General features: G+C 42.3%; 1 protein-coding gene across 2 annotated transcripts in view; it reads left to right on the top strand.

The window, feature by feature from the left end:
• Positions 1-21,469, top strand: part of LOC141102647 (uncharacterized) — a 101,424-nt gene that overhangs the window by 69,166 nt on the left and 10,789 nt on the right. For both annotated transcript variants that reach the window (XM_073591555.1, XM_073591554.1), the window contains exons 22-26: positions 375-529; positions 1,347-1,400; positions 10,855-11,140; positions 15,150-15,316; positions 20,276-20,564. In XM_073591555.1, the coding sequence (XP_073447656.1) occupies positions 375-529; positions 1,347-1,400; positions 10,855-11,140; positions 15,150-15,316; positions 20,276-20,564 (951 nt within the window). The remainder of the gene's footprint in view (positions 1-374; positions 530-1,346; positions 1,401-10,854; positions 11,141-15,149; positions 15,317-20,275; positions 20,565-21,469) is intronic.

Below are 21,469 nucleotides of genomic sequence, written 5' to 3'. Positions count from 1 at the left end.
TCCCCTCCCCCACACAGTTAGAAATGCCTCCCAGGGAACACATTTAACCCCTTATTTGCCCCCTAGTGTTAACCCCTTCCCTGCCAGTGTCATTTATACAGTAATCAGTGCATTTTTATTACATTGATCGCTGTATAAATGTCAATGGTCCCAAAAATGTGTCAGAAGTGTCCGATCTGTCCGCCGCAATGCCGCAGCCCTGCTAAAAATCGCTGATCACTGCCATTACTAGTAAAAAAAAAAATGCCATAAATCTATCCTCTATTTTGAAGACGATATAACTTTAATATAATAGCATATAATCATATAATCAATATATGCTTATTGCGATTGCATATATAGTATAGATAATTTCAATTATCTCCCCTATCCAGCTGCAGTGTGGTCTCCTCCATTGGATTTGGTGAAACCAACTTATTTACATGTAACTTGCTGAAGGGAAAATTCATCACCGTAGTTATCCCAGACAAGACGGCGTCTCTTGCCCTGTGTGAAGTCCAGGCGTTTGTTCAAGAAGCTGGAGCATCAGGTAACTTTGGGTCACCCCAAATACAGTCAAGAGTCAAGTATCGCAAGTTATTTATTATGTGTCACGGAGGCCGACGTGATGAGAGGGCTCCCCCTATGGCTGAGTGCAGAGCACCCCTGAAGGTGGTGGCAGTAGGTGCTGTGCCCAAAGAAGCACGGTTTGCCAACAATCTTAAAGGGACTCCTTCTGAATGCAGAGCCGGACCAGGATGACGGTAGGCTAGATGACCCTTAGAGGCGGGTCTGAGCAGCAGGCTAGAGGAAGCAGATGAAAAAACTAGCAACTTCTGAGCAAGAAGGCATTCCTTATAAAGGCCATTGGGCTCCAGCTTCTAGCTCACGCTGAGTGCCCCATCACACACGAACATTAGTCAAACATTCTTGGGCGGCCATATTGAAGTTTGGCACATCTGCCAGGTCTATGCCTATTCAGATGTGTTCCAGAAATCCACTGGGCTTCTAACTTCCCGTTTAAGCAGACAACAAAGTGTCTCTGATATACTTACCTGCCCAGATTTGTATATATATATATATATATATATATATATATATCATAAACTTTAAATATTTACAGATTAAATGTTAAGCCTGGAAATTAGTTTTCTATTATTATGACTGTCTCCTGAAATGCCTGTCTTCCCCCACTTCTATAGGAAAGTTTCTGCAACATAAAACGTATTATTAGTGTGCCATTAGGCAATATGTTGTCATTTGTTGCTGATTATTATTGTTCATTTAGCTTTAGTTGAAGTAATCTAAGCAGTGAGGACCTGTCCTTTAAGTTTATCTCAATATCTCATTGTGTTTCAACTTCTTAGATGACGGCTCAGGTTCGGTTGGAGATGACGAGTCCCAGCAGCCAAGTCATGGAGGTAATGGCTTGCATTGTACACATAAAGTCACCATTGGCTGATCTTTTGCTTCAAAACACACCCTAACTAATCAAGACACACTAGTAACATTGGACCTCTGCAGACAGACCACTGCTTCCACACAGAACACAGGCTTTTATACTCAGGCTGTGGCTGCTTTCTAAAAAAAAAAAAAAAAAAAAAAAGAAACTGTTAGGCTCGGTTCACGCTGCCGCGACTTGGGATCCAACCCCAAGTTAGACATATGCAGTTCGATTTGTTCCGAATTGAAATTCAGACTAATTTTTTGTTTTTCGGAAATTTGAATGTATCCGAATTTCCGAATTACAATAGTACCGAATTTAAACGAATCTGAAATAACAGGAAATTTTTTTTGGATGAAATTCGGATAGTTTTCGTTTTGTTTTCCAATTTCCAAAAGATAATAAAATAGAATAGAAAATAAAGGAATAGAATAGAAAAGAAAATAGAATTAAAAAAAATAACAAAAAAATAATAGAATATAATAGAGCAAAACAGAACAAAATAGAATAGAATATAAAAGAATAGAATATAATGGAAACGAAGATAAGATAAGATTTATTGTCATTGTAGAAAACAAATTCACAAGGAAATTACATTTCTACTCCACACGTTATTCATACATCACAATTATCAACCATGCATTTACCACGCAGGATTTAATTGTACCAAAAAAATCTATATATAAAAGTGTTATAAAAGTATAAAGTGTCCTCATATTAAAAAAAACTAAACAAGACAATAAAATAAGACTTTGTGACCTCTTTTATTTCATTCCTGTATTGATGGCTTTAATAGCCCTAGGAGAGAAGCTCTTTAAATCGATTTGTCCTTGTTTTAATCTAGATTTATAAACACAAATGCGCAAACTATATGAACACAATATTATATTATGGTACGATGAATATATAAAAAATAACTGAATCACTAAGAAATTATTAGGTGATGGCATATAAACATCCCAGGTGAAAGGAACATAAATAAAAGGAAGTGTTCACAAAATTATTTACATTAATGTGTCAAAAAATGTCCAAATTGAAACAAAGTAACAAGGTGAAAAAACTAACAAGGGGAAAAAGCTAATGATGCCGCCTTTCACACTCTGCAAAACTGGATCAGGTGCTTCAGATCTGGAGGGGAGATGTACAGAAACGGAGCCAGATGGCCTCTTACCGAATCTGATGGACCCCAAGTTATAAGGGTCAAACTCGCCTTGTATGAATGTACACTGTGATGATTTTCAGCCGGTCCGCTCCAGACAGTCGCTCAGCAGCTCTCCCACTTGTTTTAATCACCCTAAAACATCTCCCAGATGGTAATAATTCAAAGAAATGACACCCGGGATGAGTCGGGTCTCTCACTATTTTTCCTGCTCTACAAAGGCAACGAGTCTCATATATTCCTTCTAGAGAAACAAGTTCCCAACCTACAATTTTCTGCGCTGTTCCAACCACTCTCTTTAGAGCATTTTTATCTGCCTGCGTACAACTAGGATAGCAAACTAGAATACAATACATTAATGTACTCTCAATGGCAGAGCCATAGAAGGTCTCTAGTACCTTCCCAAGCCATTCTTCCTAAGGAGTCGCAAAAAATATAATAGCTGTTGCGATTTCTTAATAATGGCTTCAACGTTGATTGTCCACGATAAGTTTTCAGAAATGCATGTTCCCAAAAACACTCCACGCACACGCCTTTAATAAAAAGCGGTGCTGGTTCAGGCCTGTTCCTTCTGAAATCTACAATCAGTTCCTTTGTGTTCCTCGTGTTCAGGATCAGGTTATCCGCCGTACACCATTCCACTATCCTATCCTATCCTATCCTATCCTATCTTATCCTATCCTGTATTGCTCCTCATCGTCTCCAGTGATACAACCGATTACAGTAGTGCCATCAGCAAACGTAACTATACTATTGGTCTCATAATAGGGGGTGCAGTCATATGTGTACAGCGTATAGAAAAAGTGGACTTAAAATGGTGTTCTGGCCGAAATTATACTTTTTAAATAAAAATACCCCTATAATACACAAGCTTAATGTATTCTAGTAAAGTTAGTCTGTAAACTAAGGTCTGTTTTGTTAGTTTATAGCAGTAGTTTGTTATTTTATAAACTTACAGCAGGCCGTGGCCATCTTAAGTGTGGGCATCTGAAGCCAAACTGTATTTCTTCCGCATCTCATCCTTGCAGATCTCGCACATGCTCAGTGAAGAACAAGCAGTGTAATAGGTTTCAGGTCAGGTTTCCATAGCAACGGCAGTGTCAGAGGCAGTTGCCGCCCCTTCCCAGAAGGCATTGCAAACAGGAAATGATGCGATGGGCCACGGCCAGGGAGGAGAAAAGTGCAAAATGAATACAGCAGATATACAGTAGGTGCTGAGAAAAAAAATATAAAAATATCCAATTCGTTTACAGTGAGGGATGCTGAAGAGTTGTAAAAGTGGGTGGAACTCCACTTTAAAGGAGTTGTAAACCTTCATGTTTTGTCAGCTTAATGCATCACATGGCAGTGACCGCCCCCCCCCCCCCCAGCCCCCCCCGTTTTACTTACCTGAACCCTGGAACTTGACCCTGGAACTGCCCAGGGTTCTCGGCTCTTGATTGGATAGATTGATAGCAGCACAGCCATTTGCTCCCGCTGCTGTCAATCAAATCCAATGACGCGGGTGTCAGGGGGGCGGGGCTGAGTTATACTTTCGGCGGCTATGGCATGCCCGCAAGGTAACCCCCTTGGGAGAGCGCTTCTCCTAGGGGGGTTATCAGATGTGGGGAGGAGCTGAGACAGCCGCCAAGGGACCCCAGAAGATGAGGATTGGGGCCACTCTAAGCAAAACGACCTGCACAGTGGAGTTAAGTATGACATGTTTGTTATTTAAAAAAACAAACGTGAACCTTTACATTAAGCCTCGTACACACGATCCGATTGTGGGCAAGGATTGTGTGATGACAGATTGTTTGCCTAAAATCTGACCGATCTGACGCTCCTTCAGACAATTGTTGTCCAACTTTCGGCCAACAAATGTTGGATGGCAGGCTAGTAAATTTTTGGCGGACAACGGTCTGTTGTCAGATTTTCGTATCATCAGTAGACAAGTCCTTCACACAAAAGTCCCAAGTACAAACACGCATGCTCGAGTCAATGCTCAGCAAAGATGACATTAGCAGAAGGTTCCCAAAGGGTGGTGCTCAAGAGCTGAAATTCCACGTAGTACGTCACTACGTACATGTTTGTTGGCCAATAAATGTGTGCAGTTTGTATGTAAGACAAGTTCCTGGCACACACCATTCAGACAAAAGTCTGACGCTTTGTTGGCCAACAATCGGATCGTGTGTACGAGGCTTTAGGCTCGATCTCCCAGCAATCAGCAGCAATGATCAATGATTCCTACCTCCTATAGGTGGTCACTACAAACCTCCCACTCTGTGTAATGTTTCCTCATCCTCTGAAGATGGTTCATGACATATTTACACACTCCAGCTGGTTCTACCACGCCCCTTGTTTCTCCTTCTCCGACCTCTGCGACCTCTCCAGACAATCCGGGCTCCAGGCACACTACATACCGTTTACCGCTTGATGATATTAGGAGACAGGCTGAACACAGGCGTCGGCACTCCACTAGATCAAAGGAGTAGGCTTAGGGCTAGGTTTCCACTATTGCCACCTGAAAGTCACTTGATTTTGCTGCAATTTTTCTGGGATTGTTTCCTGAGATTTTGATGCGACTCGAAGCAATACCTGTGTATTCTTGAGTAGGGATGAGCTTCGAGTTCGAGTCGAACTCATGTTCTACTCGAACATTGGCTGTTCGCAAGTTCGCCGAACAGCGAACAATTTGGGGTGTTCGCGGCAAATTCGAATGCCGCGGAACACCCTTTAAAAGTCTATGGGAGAAATCAAAAGTGCTAATTTTAAAGGCTTATATGCAAGTTATTGTCATAAAAAGTGTTTGGGGACCCGGGTCCTGCCCCAGGGGACATGGATCAATGCAAAAAAAAGTTTTAAAAACGGACGTTTTTTCAGGAGCAGTGATTTTATTAATGCTTAAAGTCAAACAATAAAAGTGTAATATCCCTTTAAATTTCGTACCTGGGGGGTGTCTATAGTATGCCTGTAAAGGGGCGCATGTTTCCTGTGTTTAGAACAGTCTGACAGCAAAATGACATTTGGAAGGAAAAAACTCATTTAAAACTACCCGCGGCTATTGCATTGCCGACAATACACATAGAAGTTCATTGATAAAAACGGCATGGGAATTCCCCACAGGGGAACCCCGAACCAAAAAAAAAAAAAAAAAAAATGATGTGGGGGTCCCCCTAAATTCCATACAAGGCCCTTCAGGTCTGGTATGGATATTAAGGGGAACCCCAGCCAAAATTTAAAAAAAAAATTGACGTGGGGTTCCCCCTAAACTCCATACCAGACCCTTCAGGTCTGGTATGGATTTTAAGGGGAACCCCGCGCCAAAAAAAAAAAAAAAACGGCGTGGGGTCCCCCTAAAAATCCATACCAGACCCTTATCCGAGCACGCAACCTGGCAGGCCGCAGGAAAAGAGGGGGGACGAGAGTGCGGCCCCCCCCCCTCCTGAACCGTACCAGGCCACATGCCCTCAACATTGGGAGGGTGCTTTGGGGTAGCCCCCCAAAACACCTTGTCCCCATGTTGATGAGGACAAGGGCCTCATCCTCACAACCGTGGCCGGTGGTTGTGGGGGTCTGCGGGCGGGGGGCTTATCGGAATCTGGAAGCCCCCTTTAACAAGGGGACCCCCAGATCCCGGCCCCCCCCCTGTGTGAAATGGTAAGGGGGTACTTACCCCTACCATTTCACTAAAAAACTGTCAAAAATGTTAAAAATGACAAGAGACAGTTTTTGACAATTCCTTTATTTAAATGCTTCTTCTTTCTTCCTTCATCTTCTTCTTCTTCTGGTTCTTCTGGCTCTTCTGGTTCTTCCTCCGGCGTTCTCGTCCAGCATCTTCTCCGCGGCGTCTTCTATCTTCTTCTCCTCGGGCCGCTCCGCACCCATGGCATGAGGGGAGGCTCCCGCTCTTCTCTTCATCTTCTTCTCTTCTTCATCTTCTTCTTCATCTTCTTCTTCATCTTCTTCTTCTTCTCTTCTTCATGTCTTCTCCGGGCCGCTCCGCAGCCATGCTGTGGCATGGAGGGAGGCTCCCGCTGTGTGACGGCGTCTCTTCGTCTGACGGTTCTTAAATAACGGGGGGCGGGGCCACCCGGTGACCCCGCCCCCCTCTGACGCACGGTGACATGACGGGACTTCCCTGTGGCATTCCCCGTGACGTCACAGGGAAGTCCCGTCAAGTCACCGTGCGTCAGAGGGGGGCGGGGTCACCGGATGGCCCCGCCCCCCGTTATTTAAGAACCGTCAGACAAAGAGACGCCGTCACACAGCGGGAGCCTCCCTCCATGCCACAGCATGACTGCGGAGCGGCCCGGAGAAGACATGAAGAAGAGAAGAAGAAGATGAAGAAGAAGATGAAGAAGAAGATGAAGAAGAGAAGAAGATGAAGAGAAAAGCGGGAGCCTCCCCTCATGCCATGGGTGCGGAGCGGCCCGAGGAGAAGAAGATAGAAGACGCCGCGGAGAAGATGCTGGACGAGAACGCCGGAGGAAGAACCAGAAGAGCCAGAAGAACCAGAAGAAGAAGAAGATGAAGGAAGAAAGAAGAAGCATTTAAATAAAGGAATTGTCAAAAACTGTCTCTTGTCATTTTTAACATTTTTGACAGTTTTTTAGTGAAATGGTAGGGGTAAGTACCCCCTTACCATTTCACACAGGGGGGGGGCCGGGATCTGGGGGTCCCCTTGTTAAAGGGGGCTTCCAGATTCCGATAAGCCCCCCGCCCGCAGACCCCCACAACCACCGGCCACGGTTGTGAGGATGAGGCCCTTGTCCTCATCAACATGGGGACAAGGTGTTTTGGGGGGCTACCCCAAAGCACCCTCCCAATGTTGAGGGCATGTGGCCTGGTACGGTTCAGGAGGGGGGGGGGCCGCACTCTCGTCCCCCCCTCTTTTCCTGCGGCCTGCCAGGTTGCGTGCTCGGATAAGGGTCTGGTATGGATTTTTAGGGGGACCCCACGCCGTTTTTTTTTTTTTTTTTTTGGCGCGGGGTTCCCCTTAAAATCCATACCAGACCTGAAGGGTCTGGTATGGAATTTAGGGGGAACCCCACGTCAATTTTTTTTTTAAATTTTGGCTGGGGTTCCCCTTAATATCCATACCAGACCTGAAGGGCCTTGTATGGAATTTAGGGGGACTCCCACATCATTTTTTTTTTTTAATTTTGGTTCGGGGTTGCCCTGTGGGGAATTCCCATGCCGTTTTTATCAATGAACTTCTATGTGTATTGTCGGCAATGCAATAGCCGCGGTAGTTTTAAATGTGTTTTTTCCTTCAAAATGTCATTTTGCTGTCAGACTGTTCTAAACACGGGAAACATGCGCCCCTTTACAGGCATACTATAGACACCCCCCAGGTATGAAATTTAAAGGGATATTACACTTTTATTGTTTGACTTTAAGCATTATTAAAATCACTGCTCCTGAAAAAACGGCCGTTTTTAAAACTTTTTTTTGCATTGATTCATGTCCCCTGGGGCAGGACCCAGGTCCCCAAACACTTTTATTGACAATAACTTGCATATTAGCCTTTAAAATTAGCACTTTTGATTATTCATGTTCGTGTCCCATAGACTTTAACGGTGTTCGCGTGTTCGAACGAATTTTTTTCCTGTTCGCATGTTCTGGTGCGAACCGAACAGGGGGGTGTTCGGCTCATCCCTATTCTTGAGGTCTATGGACTTCAAGTTGCATCAAAGTGGGACCAAAGTAGTGCAGGGACTACTTTGAAGTCGCTGCGACTTGAAGTCGCACAGATATGAACGGTACCCATTGGAAATCATGGGAGGTACGACTTGTCATGTGATTTTGCAGTCCCAAGTCACATGACAAGACATACTCATAGAAACCGAGCCCTACACAGCTCCAGCACGCTGCCTGTCTCACTCTCACAGTCTTCAGTTTCAGGCTTGTCTCACTCACAACTTCGGCTCCTCGGCACTCTGACTCTAATAGCTCTCACAGCCTGTCGCACACTTATTGGAGTAGCCACAACTGATAGAATAGAATTTAAAAAAAAAGAATAGAATAAAATAGAAAGAACATAACCATCTTCTGAAAATCGAATTTCAAATAGAATAAATGTGAATTCACATACATAAGAAAAGAATAGAATAGAAAAAAAAGAATAGAGTAGATTGTAATATAATAGTAAAAAATAGAATTAAAAAAACAATAGAATAGAATAGAAAGAATGTATCCATCTTCCAACATTTGCATTTAGAATGGAATAAATTCAAATTTGAATACAAAAAAAATAGAATAGAAAAGAAAAGAATAGAAAATAATAGAACAGACAAATAGAAAAAGAAAATAATTAAAAAAAACAGAATAGAAAGAATATAACCATTTCCCAAAATTCAAATAGAATCAATTTGAATTTGAATATAATAGCAAATAATAGATTAGAATAGGAAGATAGTTATATTCTTTCTATTCTAATTTATTCTGTTTTTTCTATACATTTCTGTTATTTTCTGTTCTGTTCTAATCTATTCTTTTCTAGTTATATTCTTTCTATTCTATTGTTTTTTTTTTTATTCTGTTCTATTCTAGTCTATTGTGTTCTTTTCTTTTCTATTCTATTTAATTCTGTTTCACTCTATTATATTCTTTTGTTTTCTGTTATATTCTTTTCTACTCTATTCTATTTTTTTCTATTCTATTTTATTCTCTTTGGAAATTGGAAAACAAATCAAAAACTATTTGGATTAGAAAACTTTTCGAATTGGCAAACTACTCTAATTCGAATGGAATAAATTCAAATTTGAATAGAAAAGATTAGAATAGAAAAGAAAAGAATACAATAGAAAATAAAATAATAAAATAGAAAAGAATAGAACAGACAAATAGAAAAAGAAAAGAATTCCAAAAACAATAGAATCGAAAGAATATAATCATTTCCCGAAATTCAAATAGAATCAATTTGAATTTGAATAGAATAAAAAATAATAGATTAGAATAGGAAGATGGTTATATTCTTTATATTCTATTTTATTCAGTTTTTTTCTATACTATTCTGTTATTTTCTGTTCTAGCCTAATCTATTCTTTTCTATTCTATTCAAATTTGAATTGATTCTATTTGAATTTTGGGAAATATATTCTTTCTATTCTATTGTTTTTTTTTTTAATTCTGTTCTATTCTAGTCTATTCTGTTCTTTTATTTTCTATTCTATTGAATTCTGTTTCTGTTTCTGTTTCACTCTATTATATTCTTTCATTTTCTGTTGTATTCTTTTCAATTCTACTATATCTTTTCTATTCTAATCCTTCATTTTCTGTTCTATTTTATTCTCTTTGGAAATTGGAAAACAAATCAAAAACTATTCAAATTAGAAAACTTTTTCGAATTCGCGAACTATTCTAATTCAAAAACTTTTCTAATTTGAATTTAAAACTATTCGAATAGATTTTAAATCAAATTCGGATCATTTGAATTGATTCACATAAAAATAACCAAAATTAATTCAGAAAACAAATTAAATGGATTAAACAAATTTAACAAAACTAATTTATGTAAATAACGAAACAAAACTAATTTTTTTTCGTTCTGCACATGTCTACCCCAAGTCCAATTTTAGTCAACGGGAGCGGTCTTAATTAGCGCTACTGAAGCCGCTCCGACTTTAGAAAAGGTTCCCGTACTACCGCAAGACGACTTCTCTCCGACTTGTGCCCATAGCCTTTAATGGAAGTCACCTCCAAGTCGAATCCTCGTCTATGTTGATGTGATTTGGATCCGACATTACAAGCAGATTACCTGGGGATTCCCTGAAGTTTCTTCAAGTTGCACTCAAGTCACACTGAAGTTGCACTGAAGCCGCCTGGCAAAGTCACGCGACTTTCAAGTCGCAGCAGTGTGAACCAAGCCTAAGACCTTGCACACTTTTTCGATGCACCTTGGGCGTTCAGCTCTAGTGGTTTGGTATGCCTTTGGGTAAGTGCCTTAGTATTAATTAGAAATTGTCTTCTAACAGTAGCAAAACAATTTGATGGTTTAGTACAGAAGAAATGATAAAATTATAATAAAGGCCCTAACCCTAACCCCTAACTTTACCCCTACCCCTAACCCCAGCCCTAACCCTAACCACCAACCCCAACCCCAACCCAAACCCCAGCCCTAACCCTAACCACCAACCCCAACCCAAACCCCAGCCCTAACCCTAACCCTACCCCTAACCTCCAACCCCAACCCCAGCCCTAACCCTAACCATCCTAATAAAGGCCAAGTGCATGGACCAAGCTGATGAAGGACCTGAAATATTAGTAATTGGTTTCCAAACTTTAATTCCAGCTGTCAATGTTGCTCCACGTGGCCTCTGCTCCCAGTCCAGCTACTATGATCACACCCGATCTGCTAAAATAGCCGTGGATGGGGACAAATCTGCAAGTTATTATGACAGAAGCTGCATCCACACACATATTGATTTTGGTCCTTGGTGGCGTGTGGACCTACTAAGCAAAATGCGAGTCTTTTCTGTTGCCATCACCAACCGCGGAGACTGCTGTGGAAGCCGCTTGAATGGAGCTGAGATCCTTATCGGAGACTCTGAAGAGCGAGGTGGTGTAAAGAATCCCATGTAAGATGGAGGCATTGACATTTGTAGCATTTTAATACTGTCTACTAAGTTCATTCCCTATACCTGTAATGAGCGTGACATTGCATTAGGCTGTTTATGGTTCTGTCACAGTCAAGGGTCAGACTCAGAAACCAGTAGCTATAGCGGTACAGAGACTCCCACTGACCAGCAGGCAGGGCCACTGATAAGGCAGTATAACTAGTCCTGTTGTATTGGCCCCAGGGCCTCATCAGTTAAGCAGGGGGGGCCCAGGGCAGCTTTATTGTTCATTTTTATGTAAATCTATAAATGGATTTTACTAGACCAAACCTCCGTTCCTACTTGCTTACCAGGGCTTAAATTAAATTTCCCTCAGCCCCATCAAGCCAACATGGAGGCCCAGGAGGTGGGAGCAGAGGAGGACTTTCATTTTCATTTTTGCGCTGTAGGTGGATAAAGTCAGTTTTGCTGCACCCTAGGGGTTGAGTGGGGTGTAGCCGGGGCTAGGGGGGCCCCATGATTTCTAAAAGCAGCCCTGCCAGCAGGATAAGTACACAAGCAGGTCATCCCTGATGGGGGCATACTTGAGGTGCGGGTCTAAACACTAAATAGTATTCACCAGAGCTCCTCATGGTGGAAATGGGTTTTGCTGTCTGTTAGTAACAGGTTGTGGTCCTCAGGATCCCCCCCCACCGTTCCCTGGCCTCCCAGGCTGCATGCAGACATAAGGGCCTGATATGGATTTTGGGGGGGACCCCACACCATTTTTTTTTTTATTTTGGTGTGAGGTTCCTCTTAAAATCTAATGCCACGTACACACGGTCGGACTTTTCATCCACAAAAGTCCGACAGCCTGTCCGACAGACTTTCGACGGATTTTTGGCGGACTTGCGGCGGACTTGGAGCAGACTTTCTTATGAACGTACTTGCCTACATACGATCACACAAAAGTCAGACGGATTCATACGTGATGACATACACCGGACTAAAATAAGGAAGTTGATAGCCAGTAGCCAATAGTTACCCTAGCGTGGGTTTTTGTCCGTCGGACTAGCACACAGACGAGCGGATTTCTGGGTCCGGCGTAGTTACGACGTAAAGATTTGAAGCATATTTCAAATCTAAAGTCCGTCAGATTTGAGGCTGGAAAAGTCCGCTGAAAGTCCGGGGAAGCCCACACACGATCGGATTGTCAGCCAGCTTTAGTCCATCGGCGTCCGTCGGACTTTTGTAGACAAAAAGTCCGACCGTGTGTACGCGGCATAAGAAATTGTTAGAACTCTAAATTTAGATTTTTAAGGCAATTTGAAGAAAAAATTTATTTTTAATTTAATAAAAAAGTTTATTTAACAATATCAATTGATTGAAGAATTATAGAAAATATTCAACATATATACAAATACCACAATAATTAAAAACATTGCATGATATAGTATGGATTGATGGTCCTGAAGTGTTATTTCCCAACTACTAGCTGTTCTGCCATCGGTATGTAATGCAGATGGTAATCAGTAGATCGGGGATATCCAAAATAATTAAGCATACGCAAAATCTTCTTCAGGGATTTATACCACTTCTGAAATATAAAATATTTTCATTTTAGAATCCATATATAGGAATTCCATATATAACACATATATACAGTATATTGAAATGGCATTGCATGAACACCTACATTCTATATATATATATCTCATTGGTAGAGGCATTCCTTCAACCAAAACATAAATTATCTGCATAACTTGCCCTTCACATTGTACAGGACCGCTGGATACTATCCAAAAGGTATGACACACAAGGAATTAGAGGTATTCAGACTGCAAAAATAAAACAAAAAAAAGAGGCGTTGAATCCACTGGGTGATATACATATCAACCCAGTTGAATACTTGATCCATGCGGATAGGATCTTAATGCCACAACCCCTCCAGGTCTCAATGAGGCTGAGAGCTTCAGACCCTTTCTGGATGGTTTCAATTCAGGCAAAACAGACCGGATATGATGTGGCAACGCATGACGCCAGTACGGTGCGTCACATGTGGCGTCAGTACGGCGCGCATGCGCAATATAGGGAGATGCCGAGGATGGCAGCTAGTGCCATTCTTTTCTTCCACACAGTTCTGGTGGATGAATGTCAGCGGAGCCGCGCACTCTGTAGGCGGCAGGAGGTCAGACGTCTATGAGGATTGTTCTGCACTTGGACAGCATGTTTTGGGAGGTTCTTTTCAGAAAGTATTTTTTTCCATTTCATGTGCAAATATTTTGGGCTGCTTGTTTTCCATCTGGTTAATGGCTATCTGCATGGATCAAGTATTCAACTGGGTTGATATGTATATCACCCAGTGGATTTATCACCTCTTTTTTGTTTTATTTTTGCAGTCTGAATACCTCTAATTCCTTTTCTTTGGTACCATACCTTTTGGATAGTATCCGGCGGTCCTGTACAATGTGAAGGGCAAGTTATGCAGATAATTTATGTTTTGGTTGAAGGAATGCCTCTACCAATGATATATATATAGAATGTAAGTGTTCATGCATTGTAATTTCAATATACTGTATATATGTGTTATATATGGAATTCATATGTATGGATTCTAAAATGAAAGTATTTTATATTTCAGAAGTGGTATAAATCCCTGAAGAAGATTTTGCGTATGCTTAATTATTTCGGATATCCCCTCTACCTATTACCATCTGCATTACATACCGATGGCAGAACAGCTAGTAGTTGGGAAATACCACTTCAGGACCATCAATTCATACTATATCATGCAATGTTTTTAATTATTGTGGTTTTTGTATATATGTCGAATATTTTCTATAAGTCTTTAATCAATTGATATTGTTAAATAAACTTTTTTAATAAATTAAACATCAATTTTTTCTTTAAATTGTCTTAAAAATCCCAATTTAAAGATCTAACAATTTCTTATAATAAAGGGATGATGGCAATTACACACCTAGCTACATGAGTCTTTCATTTATGTCCTCTTAAAATCTATGCCTGACGCAAAGGGCCTGGTATTGATGGAGGGGGGACCTCCACCCAGTTTTTTTCTTCTTTATTTTTTAATGCTTGTTTGTTTACATTCTGCTGTCAGTGGGGAAATCACACTAACTGCAAATCAGTGGTGGCCGGTCCATAAGGAGCGCAGGGGCACCAACCCCCCCCCCCCCCAGCCATCACAATCGCCTCCCTAGACTGCACAATCAAACTGAATGTGTGTGGCCATGCACTGTGTGGGGCACTGGACCAACAGGTCTCTACCAGGTCTGTCACCCCCTCACAAGCACGTGACCAGAGCCCGAGGCCCCAATTTTCATGATGTCCTCTGTGCCCTGCGCTCCAAACCCCCCGACCCTGCGATACCAGCAAATCAACATTCGGCTTCCTGCTTCCTGCCCCCGCCAATCAGGACAGGAGGCCAAAGACCTAGAGCCCGGAAAGAAGACCAAGTCAAAAAAGAAGCAACAGCGCCAGGGGACCAGGGAAACCGTGACCAATTGAGGGCTCCGCCCATAAGGTAAGAGCGGACCTGGAGGGGCCCACCCGCAGCCACCCCCCCTCCCAAATATCCTCCAGCACCAGCCGCCACAGCTGCAGATAAGTCATGGTTGTTAAGGACCCTGCGGCTGCCTGCTCCTTAACAACCATCTATTCCGAACGAAACTAAAGATAAAAAGCAAATTCCAAAAATGAATCGGATCAATTAACGAATATATCCAAAATGAAATTCTTCAATTAATGAATGGATCCAAAAAGAAAATTAGTGGCATACACATTTCTGGTGCCATGTAGAAGTCCATTCATCTGGGACTAAAAAACCTTGTGTTTGTAAAGCAGAAATCTGTGCTTAAAAATTAAAAAAATTACAATTTCTTTCCCCATTCTGAGATGCTCTCATAAGTGTTTGAGATCAGAAAGTCAATTATTGTAGTACATGTATTGTATTGGCATTTTTTTTTCTGTACCCCTTACTACTGATGCTAATCCCTCATGATGCACGGTACAATGTTCTTTTCTTTTCCAGGTGTGCTAAAATTGTCTCCATCCCCAATGGACAGACCTTCATCTATGACTGTAATGGGATGGAAGGACGTTTTGTCACTATTGTTATACCCAAAAAAAAAGAAAATTTGAATTTTTGTGAAGTTCAAGTGTTTGCTGAGCAAGTTGAAGAGCGAAGAGAAGAAATGTGTATGTAAAGTAGGGATTGTGTCTTAGACTCTAGCTTACTGTATGTGTTAGCCAGGGCTCTCCATTTATTGGCTTTAGAGACAGAAATATCTCCAACTCTATATGAGCAGATAAAGATGCCTTCTTAATACTAATTATTAAAATGAATTATTATTTATTTAAAAAGGATTAAAAAGCTTTATATAAATAGTATATATGAGGAAAACAAAAAGGCTTTTTTTGCTGGGAGTCATGGTGTCACGTACTTGGGTTGGAGGCCGAAGTGACAAGAAGGCTTCCCCTTGTGGCTCTGGTCCGAGTACCCCTGAGTGCGGGATCAGGGACACAGGACACAAAGAATCATGGATGCCGTGAACCAGGTAGCAGGTAGCGGTTGTTTCAGGACTGCAGTCAGCAGCAGTTCAGGCGCACCAGAGGAGGACCAAGGATGGCGACCCACAGGAAGGCACTCGGGAACTGGACCTTGGAAGCTTGGTAGAGAGACTGTGAGGACACACAGTCAGAGGTAGACGAAGGTACTCAATGGGATCAATAACATGGTCAGATGGCGAGCCAGGGTCAGCACAGATGCGCAGCAAGGATGTTAGTAGCCAAGCCAGAGTCATACACGAAGAGCAGGGGAAGCATAGTCTGGTAGCAGGCCAAGGTTGTTACCCAGAAGACAGCAGAGTGTGGTCAGGGGCAAGCCAGGGTCAATGTCCAGAATCCACAAAGCAAGCTCAGGAGTAGGCCGGGTCAGCAACTAGAGGTCAGATAACAACAGCAAAAACACAGAAACACAGGTCACGGGTAGCTGAAGAACATCCAGCGATTGGCACACATCAAGGCAGCTTGGCACCATTCCCAGGACTGGTCATGCATGGACATGCGCACTGGTGCACATGGATGCACCAACATGTTAGTGCATGCTAGTTACTTGTCATCATCCATCTGTGTGCTGACACATGAGCATGAGCACGAGGTGGGGTATCTTCTAGATTGGTAAAGTTGGCTACTATGTATAAAATGTTCAAGATTTATGTGCGGATGAAAGGAAAAAGGTTTTAACAGCACCACATCCTCTAAAGTGATACAAAAGTAGATATTGGATAGGAGACAGATTTTAAATTTTTAACTGTTAAATCTGGCTAATTGATTTAGCCAGATTTAACAGTTAAAAATTCAATAACATTTATAACAAATCCATATAGAAATCTATATTATGATGGCATTAACCACTTAAAGCGGAGTTCCACCCAAAAGTGGAACTTCCGCTCATCGGATACAGGTTGACACCTGTCAGGGGCGTGCAAATACCTGTCTAAGACAGGTATCTGCACCCATTTCCGGGAATAGACTCCTGCGGGAGTCACGCCCCCTCCCGCACTCCTCCGCTGTCTCCTGGGAAAGACACAGGTCCCAGGAGATATGCGCAGTAGGGAATCGGGAAGTGAAGCCGCAACGCTTCACTTCCTGATTCCCTCACTGAGAATGGCGGCGGCAGCACCCAAGGAGCGAGGGACGGTTCGGTCTCGGGTGCCGACATCGCTGGACCCCGGGACAGGTGAGTGACCTTATTTTAAAAATCAGCAGCTGCAGTATTTGCAGCTGCTGACATCTAAAAAAAAAATTTTCGCGGGACTCCCGCTTTAAGGACCGAGCCTCATTTTGACACTTGCTTACAAGTTAAAATCAGGTTTTTTTTTTTTGCTAGGACCCCCAATCATTATATATATTTTTTCAGACACCCTAGAGAATAAAATTGTGGTCGTTGAAATACTTTGTCACACCGTATTTGCGCAGCGGTCTTACAAGCGCAATTTTTTGGGAAAAAATACATTTTTTGACTTAAAAAATAAGACAACAGTAAAGTTAGCCCATTTTTTTTATATTGTGAAAGATAATGTTACGTTGAGTAAACTGATACCCAACATGTCATGCTTCAAAACTGCACCTCTCATGGAATGGCGACAAACTTTGACCCCTAAAAATCTCAATAGACGACGTTTAAAAATTTCTACAGGTTACATGTTTAGAGTTTCAGAGAAGGTCTAGTACTAGAATTATTGCCCTCGCTCTAATGACCACGGCGATACATCACATGTGTGATTTGAACACCATTTTCATATGCGGGCGCGACTTACGTATGCGTTCGGTTCTGCGCACGACCTCAGCGGGACGGGGGGGCACTTTAAAAGTATTTTTATTTTTTTTCTTATTTATTTTACTTTTTATTTTTTTTGCACTGTCCTTTTAAATTTTTGGATCACTTTTTTTCCTATTAAAAGGAATGTAAACATCCCTTGTAATAGAAAAAAAGCATGACAGGACCTCTTAAATGTGAGATCTGGGGTCAAAAAGTCCTCAGATCTAACATTTACACAAAAATGCAATAAAAAAAAAAAAAAAATGAAATGTAATTTTAAAAAAAGTTCCCTTTAAGACCATTGGGCGGAAGTTACGTTTGACGTCACTTCCGCCATTTAATGTTATGGAGCTGAGCGGGGGCCATCTTTTCCTCAGTCGGCTCCAGGCCTGTCAGGGGGAGGGACGCGATCGTCTCTGCCGCTACCGACGGCTCCGGAAAGTGGCGGAGATGACCGTAACATGGTGGGAGGGCCCCTCTCCCGCCCCCCCCGATAAAAGTTATCTTGTGGCGAGTCCGCCGCAGAGACCACTTTTATCTGCAAGCCTGCCACTCGCTGTTGTTGAAAATACCGGGGTTATAGCAACTATCTGCTGCCATAACAACTGTATTTAGTGTCAAAGTACCAACATACAATGATGGCGATGGCGATAAGTGGTTAAAAAAGGTCTATGCATTCTCTTCTACATGTTTTGACGCATGGCTTTTTCAGGAAGGTAATATCCTGTATGCATACTGCTTGAAGAGGCCATGTGGCGAAACATGTAGAAGAGAATGCATAGATGACCTTGTTAATGCCATCATAATAATTACAGAGGATGTTATCAAATACAGTTTTGTAAAACTCATTATGGATTTGTAATAAATGTTACTGAATTTTCACTGATATGTCTGGCTAAAAGAGATGGACCGAACACCCCACTGTTTAGTTTGCACCAGAGATCCCAAACAGGTAGAAAGTTTGGCCCCGAGCCGCAAACTCCATTAAAGTCTATGGGACCCGAACATGAAAAATCAAAGTCCCCATTTTGAAGGCTTATATGCAAGTGTTTGGCCATAAAAAGGGTATGGAGGCACAAGTACTTCCCTGGGGGACATGTAGCAATACAATTTTTTTAATTAAAAAACAATGGTTTTTAAAGCAGCAGTGATTTTAATGATGATCAACATGGGGACAAGGTGCATTGTTGTGAGGGGGCAGAGACCCCCGGCCCCAAAGCACGCCCTGTCACGAGGGCCATGTACCTGATGTGAGACCGAAGTAGTGGGGAGGCCTCCCTTGCACCTCGGGTCCTTGAAGCCTCCGGACATGGAGACAGAGACTTGGAGGACACCGAGTGGCACGGGTGCCAGTGGTGTGGAGCACCATGCAAGCCTTAGTCCGAGATCCGAGCCGAGGTCAAGTCCAGTTGGGCAGCGAAGTATCAAAGGGTTAATCAGAAGAAGAATGATCGAGATCCAAGCCGAGGTTGGTTCCAATCTGGCAGCTGAGTAATAAAGGGGCAAAGAAGTAGAATGGTCAACGTACAAATTCGAGGTCAATGGCAAGCAGCAATCAAAAGTAGTCAAATAGGTTTCCAGGTCACAACAAGTTCAGACAGATCGCACACTAGCACAGGAACAAGGCGGGACTGAAGATAATCCAGCAATTTGGCAGTGTCTGGGCTGGGCTTATATAGGGAAGTTTGAGGTCACTTCCTGTGTGCCTCCTGGGCGTTTTCCCGCCTTTTTCCATCAGGTTAATGTCACTTCCTGTGTGCCTCATGGGCATTTCCTGCATTTTTCCTTCAGGTTGAAGTCACTTCCTGTGCACGTCCTGGGCATTTTCCTGCCTTTTTCCATCAAGTCTTCTGCGCAGGTACGGGTTAGCGCACTAAGGAGTCTTTGGCGCATGCTCAATTGGCACGGATTTCCTCTTGCGGCAACGCGCCATTGGTGCATGCGTAGTAAGCCCTGGACTCTTACACCCCCCATGTGGAGGGCATGTGGCCTGGTATGGTTCAGGAGGGGGAAGGGGGCACTCGCTCGACCCCCCCCTCCTTTTACTGGCCTGCCAGGCTGTATGCTCAGATAAGGGTCTGGTATGGATTTTTTTTGGAACCCCAAGCTGTGTTTTTTTTTATTTTGGCGTGATTTTTTTCACCTTTTTCAATTGCCAGCAAAGTTTTTTTTTTCTCATTCAGCTGTCAGCGGGGAAGCCCATTCACAGCTGATGACTCATCCGCTGTTAAGGAAGCAGCGGGTCGCTTCCCAGCCCCATTCCTTAACAACAAGCTATTCACTGTGTCGTGATTGGGCAAAGCTTTGCCCAATCAGGGCTTAGAATGCACTGTGCAGCGCCCTGCAAATTTGGGTGTTCGCTGAACAAGAAAATTAGTCAGGCTGAACTTTTGCTCGCCCCGAAATGTTCACCCAACTCTACTGGCTAATTGATGTAGCACCTATAAAATCCCTCTCCTATCCAATATCTAGCTCTGTATACTATGTATAAAAGTTTTCCCTCAACTGTTAACAATTTTACCTTTCTCAAACAATGGCGGAGGGGGGGGGGGGTTGTCAACGCAGACTCTGGGAGATGTCAGAGGAGTATTGACATTTTTGAAGCTTTTTTGGGATATGCAAGTGAGATACTTTGAGTCATTAGCAGGCTAAATATAATAATGTATGATCCTTGAAAATAAATATTGGGAACCTTCAAATAGACTAAAAGTTTTATCCCAGTTACTGTTTGCAGGTGATACATTTGTGTCTTTGGTTCTTGTATGATCTTTGTCGAAAGTTTTGGTTATTCATGTTAACTTTTACAAATCAATATCTCAACTTTGTTTCTCCAGTTCGAAATGTAGCCCTGAATGGCACGGCCTCCCAGTCCAGCACATTTTCTTCTTCTGGAGAAGCTGGTAATGCCAATGACGGTTCCCTGGCCAATAATCACATCATGGGGCAATGTTCAATTACCCAAAGAGAGCTGTCGCCTTGGTGGATGGTGGACCTGGAGTCACCCTACCAGATCTTCTCTGTAGTCATCACCAATCGGGTGCTGGAATGTTGCAAAGACAGAATTATTGGAGCAGAAATTCGTATTGGGAGCTCTGAAGAAAATGGAGGAGTGTTAAATCCAAGGTCAGGTTTACTTGGAAAGCAACAGTTTTTCAAAAGACAAAAGAATTAGAAATGTCTTACTTTTTATTTCTTGAGCAGATAGCAATTTCTGCCTCTCAGATAGGTAACCACTGACAACAATAGTTATCCATAAAGATGGAGTTCTCCCCAATAGCCAAAAGTGTAAGAAGGATTTTTCCCAGTGAACATTACTCCAATGTATTGTGAACCAAAGATATATTATTTATTAGAAGGATTTCCCTGGAACCAGAAATTTATTTCAAGGGTTCTTTCATGTTAAAAATAATCAAAAAGGCTGATCTATACAACCCCCCAAAGCAAGAAAAAAATGTAAAAAGCCTGGATAGACCACCATGTATCTATGTTTCTATTTTAATGACATTAAAGGTTTGTGTATGTAACGAGCCCCTGCTCGCTCGGATCCACTCTCCTGACACTTCTCTGCGGCTATAGAATCAGATTGCAGATCGCAACATCTGATGGTTCGGTCATCCGATGCTCCGGGACTAGAACTACAGCTATGTGCCGTTCTAATCCAGTTGTGTAGCTCAGAACAAACACCAGGCAGGCTGTATGTAAGTTCAACCAGGAATCTCTTTTATTGAAAGGAATACGGGCTCTTTTATACAGTAAAAGAGGAGGTGCATACCTTCTGCTCATATTACTCTGAACATACACCTGTGACCAGAAACCTAATTAACATGGGCTAATTAACTAATCTCTTTAGACAGCCTAGATGACTCAGACATGACCTTTAGGCCAGACTGGCCGTCTTGTAGCTCAGAAAACCCAATCAACATTATCACAAATCAACACAGAACTCTTCTTCACACAATAGCAGAGTTAATTAACACAAACAACAATGGGGATCTAATGAGTCTTAGATCACATACTAGACTTATTTA

Source organism: Aquarana catesbeiana, linkage group LG07 (genome assembly GCF_042186555.1).
Source record: "Aquarana catesbeiana isolate 2022-GZ linkage group LG07, ASM4218655v1, whole genome shotgun sequence".
Classification (NCBI taxonomy): domain Eukaryota; kingdom Metazoa; phylum Chordata; class Amphibia; order Anura; family Ranidae; genus Aquarana; species Aquarana catesbeiana.
The sequence above is the reverse complement of the archived record's forward strand: the minus strand, read 5'-3'. Positions and strand labels throughout refer to the sequence as shown.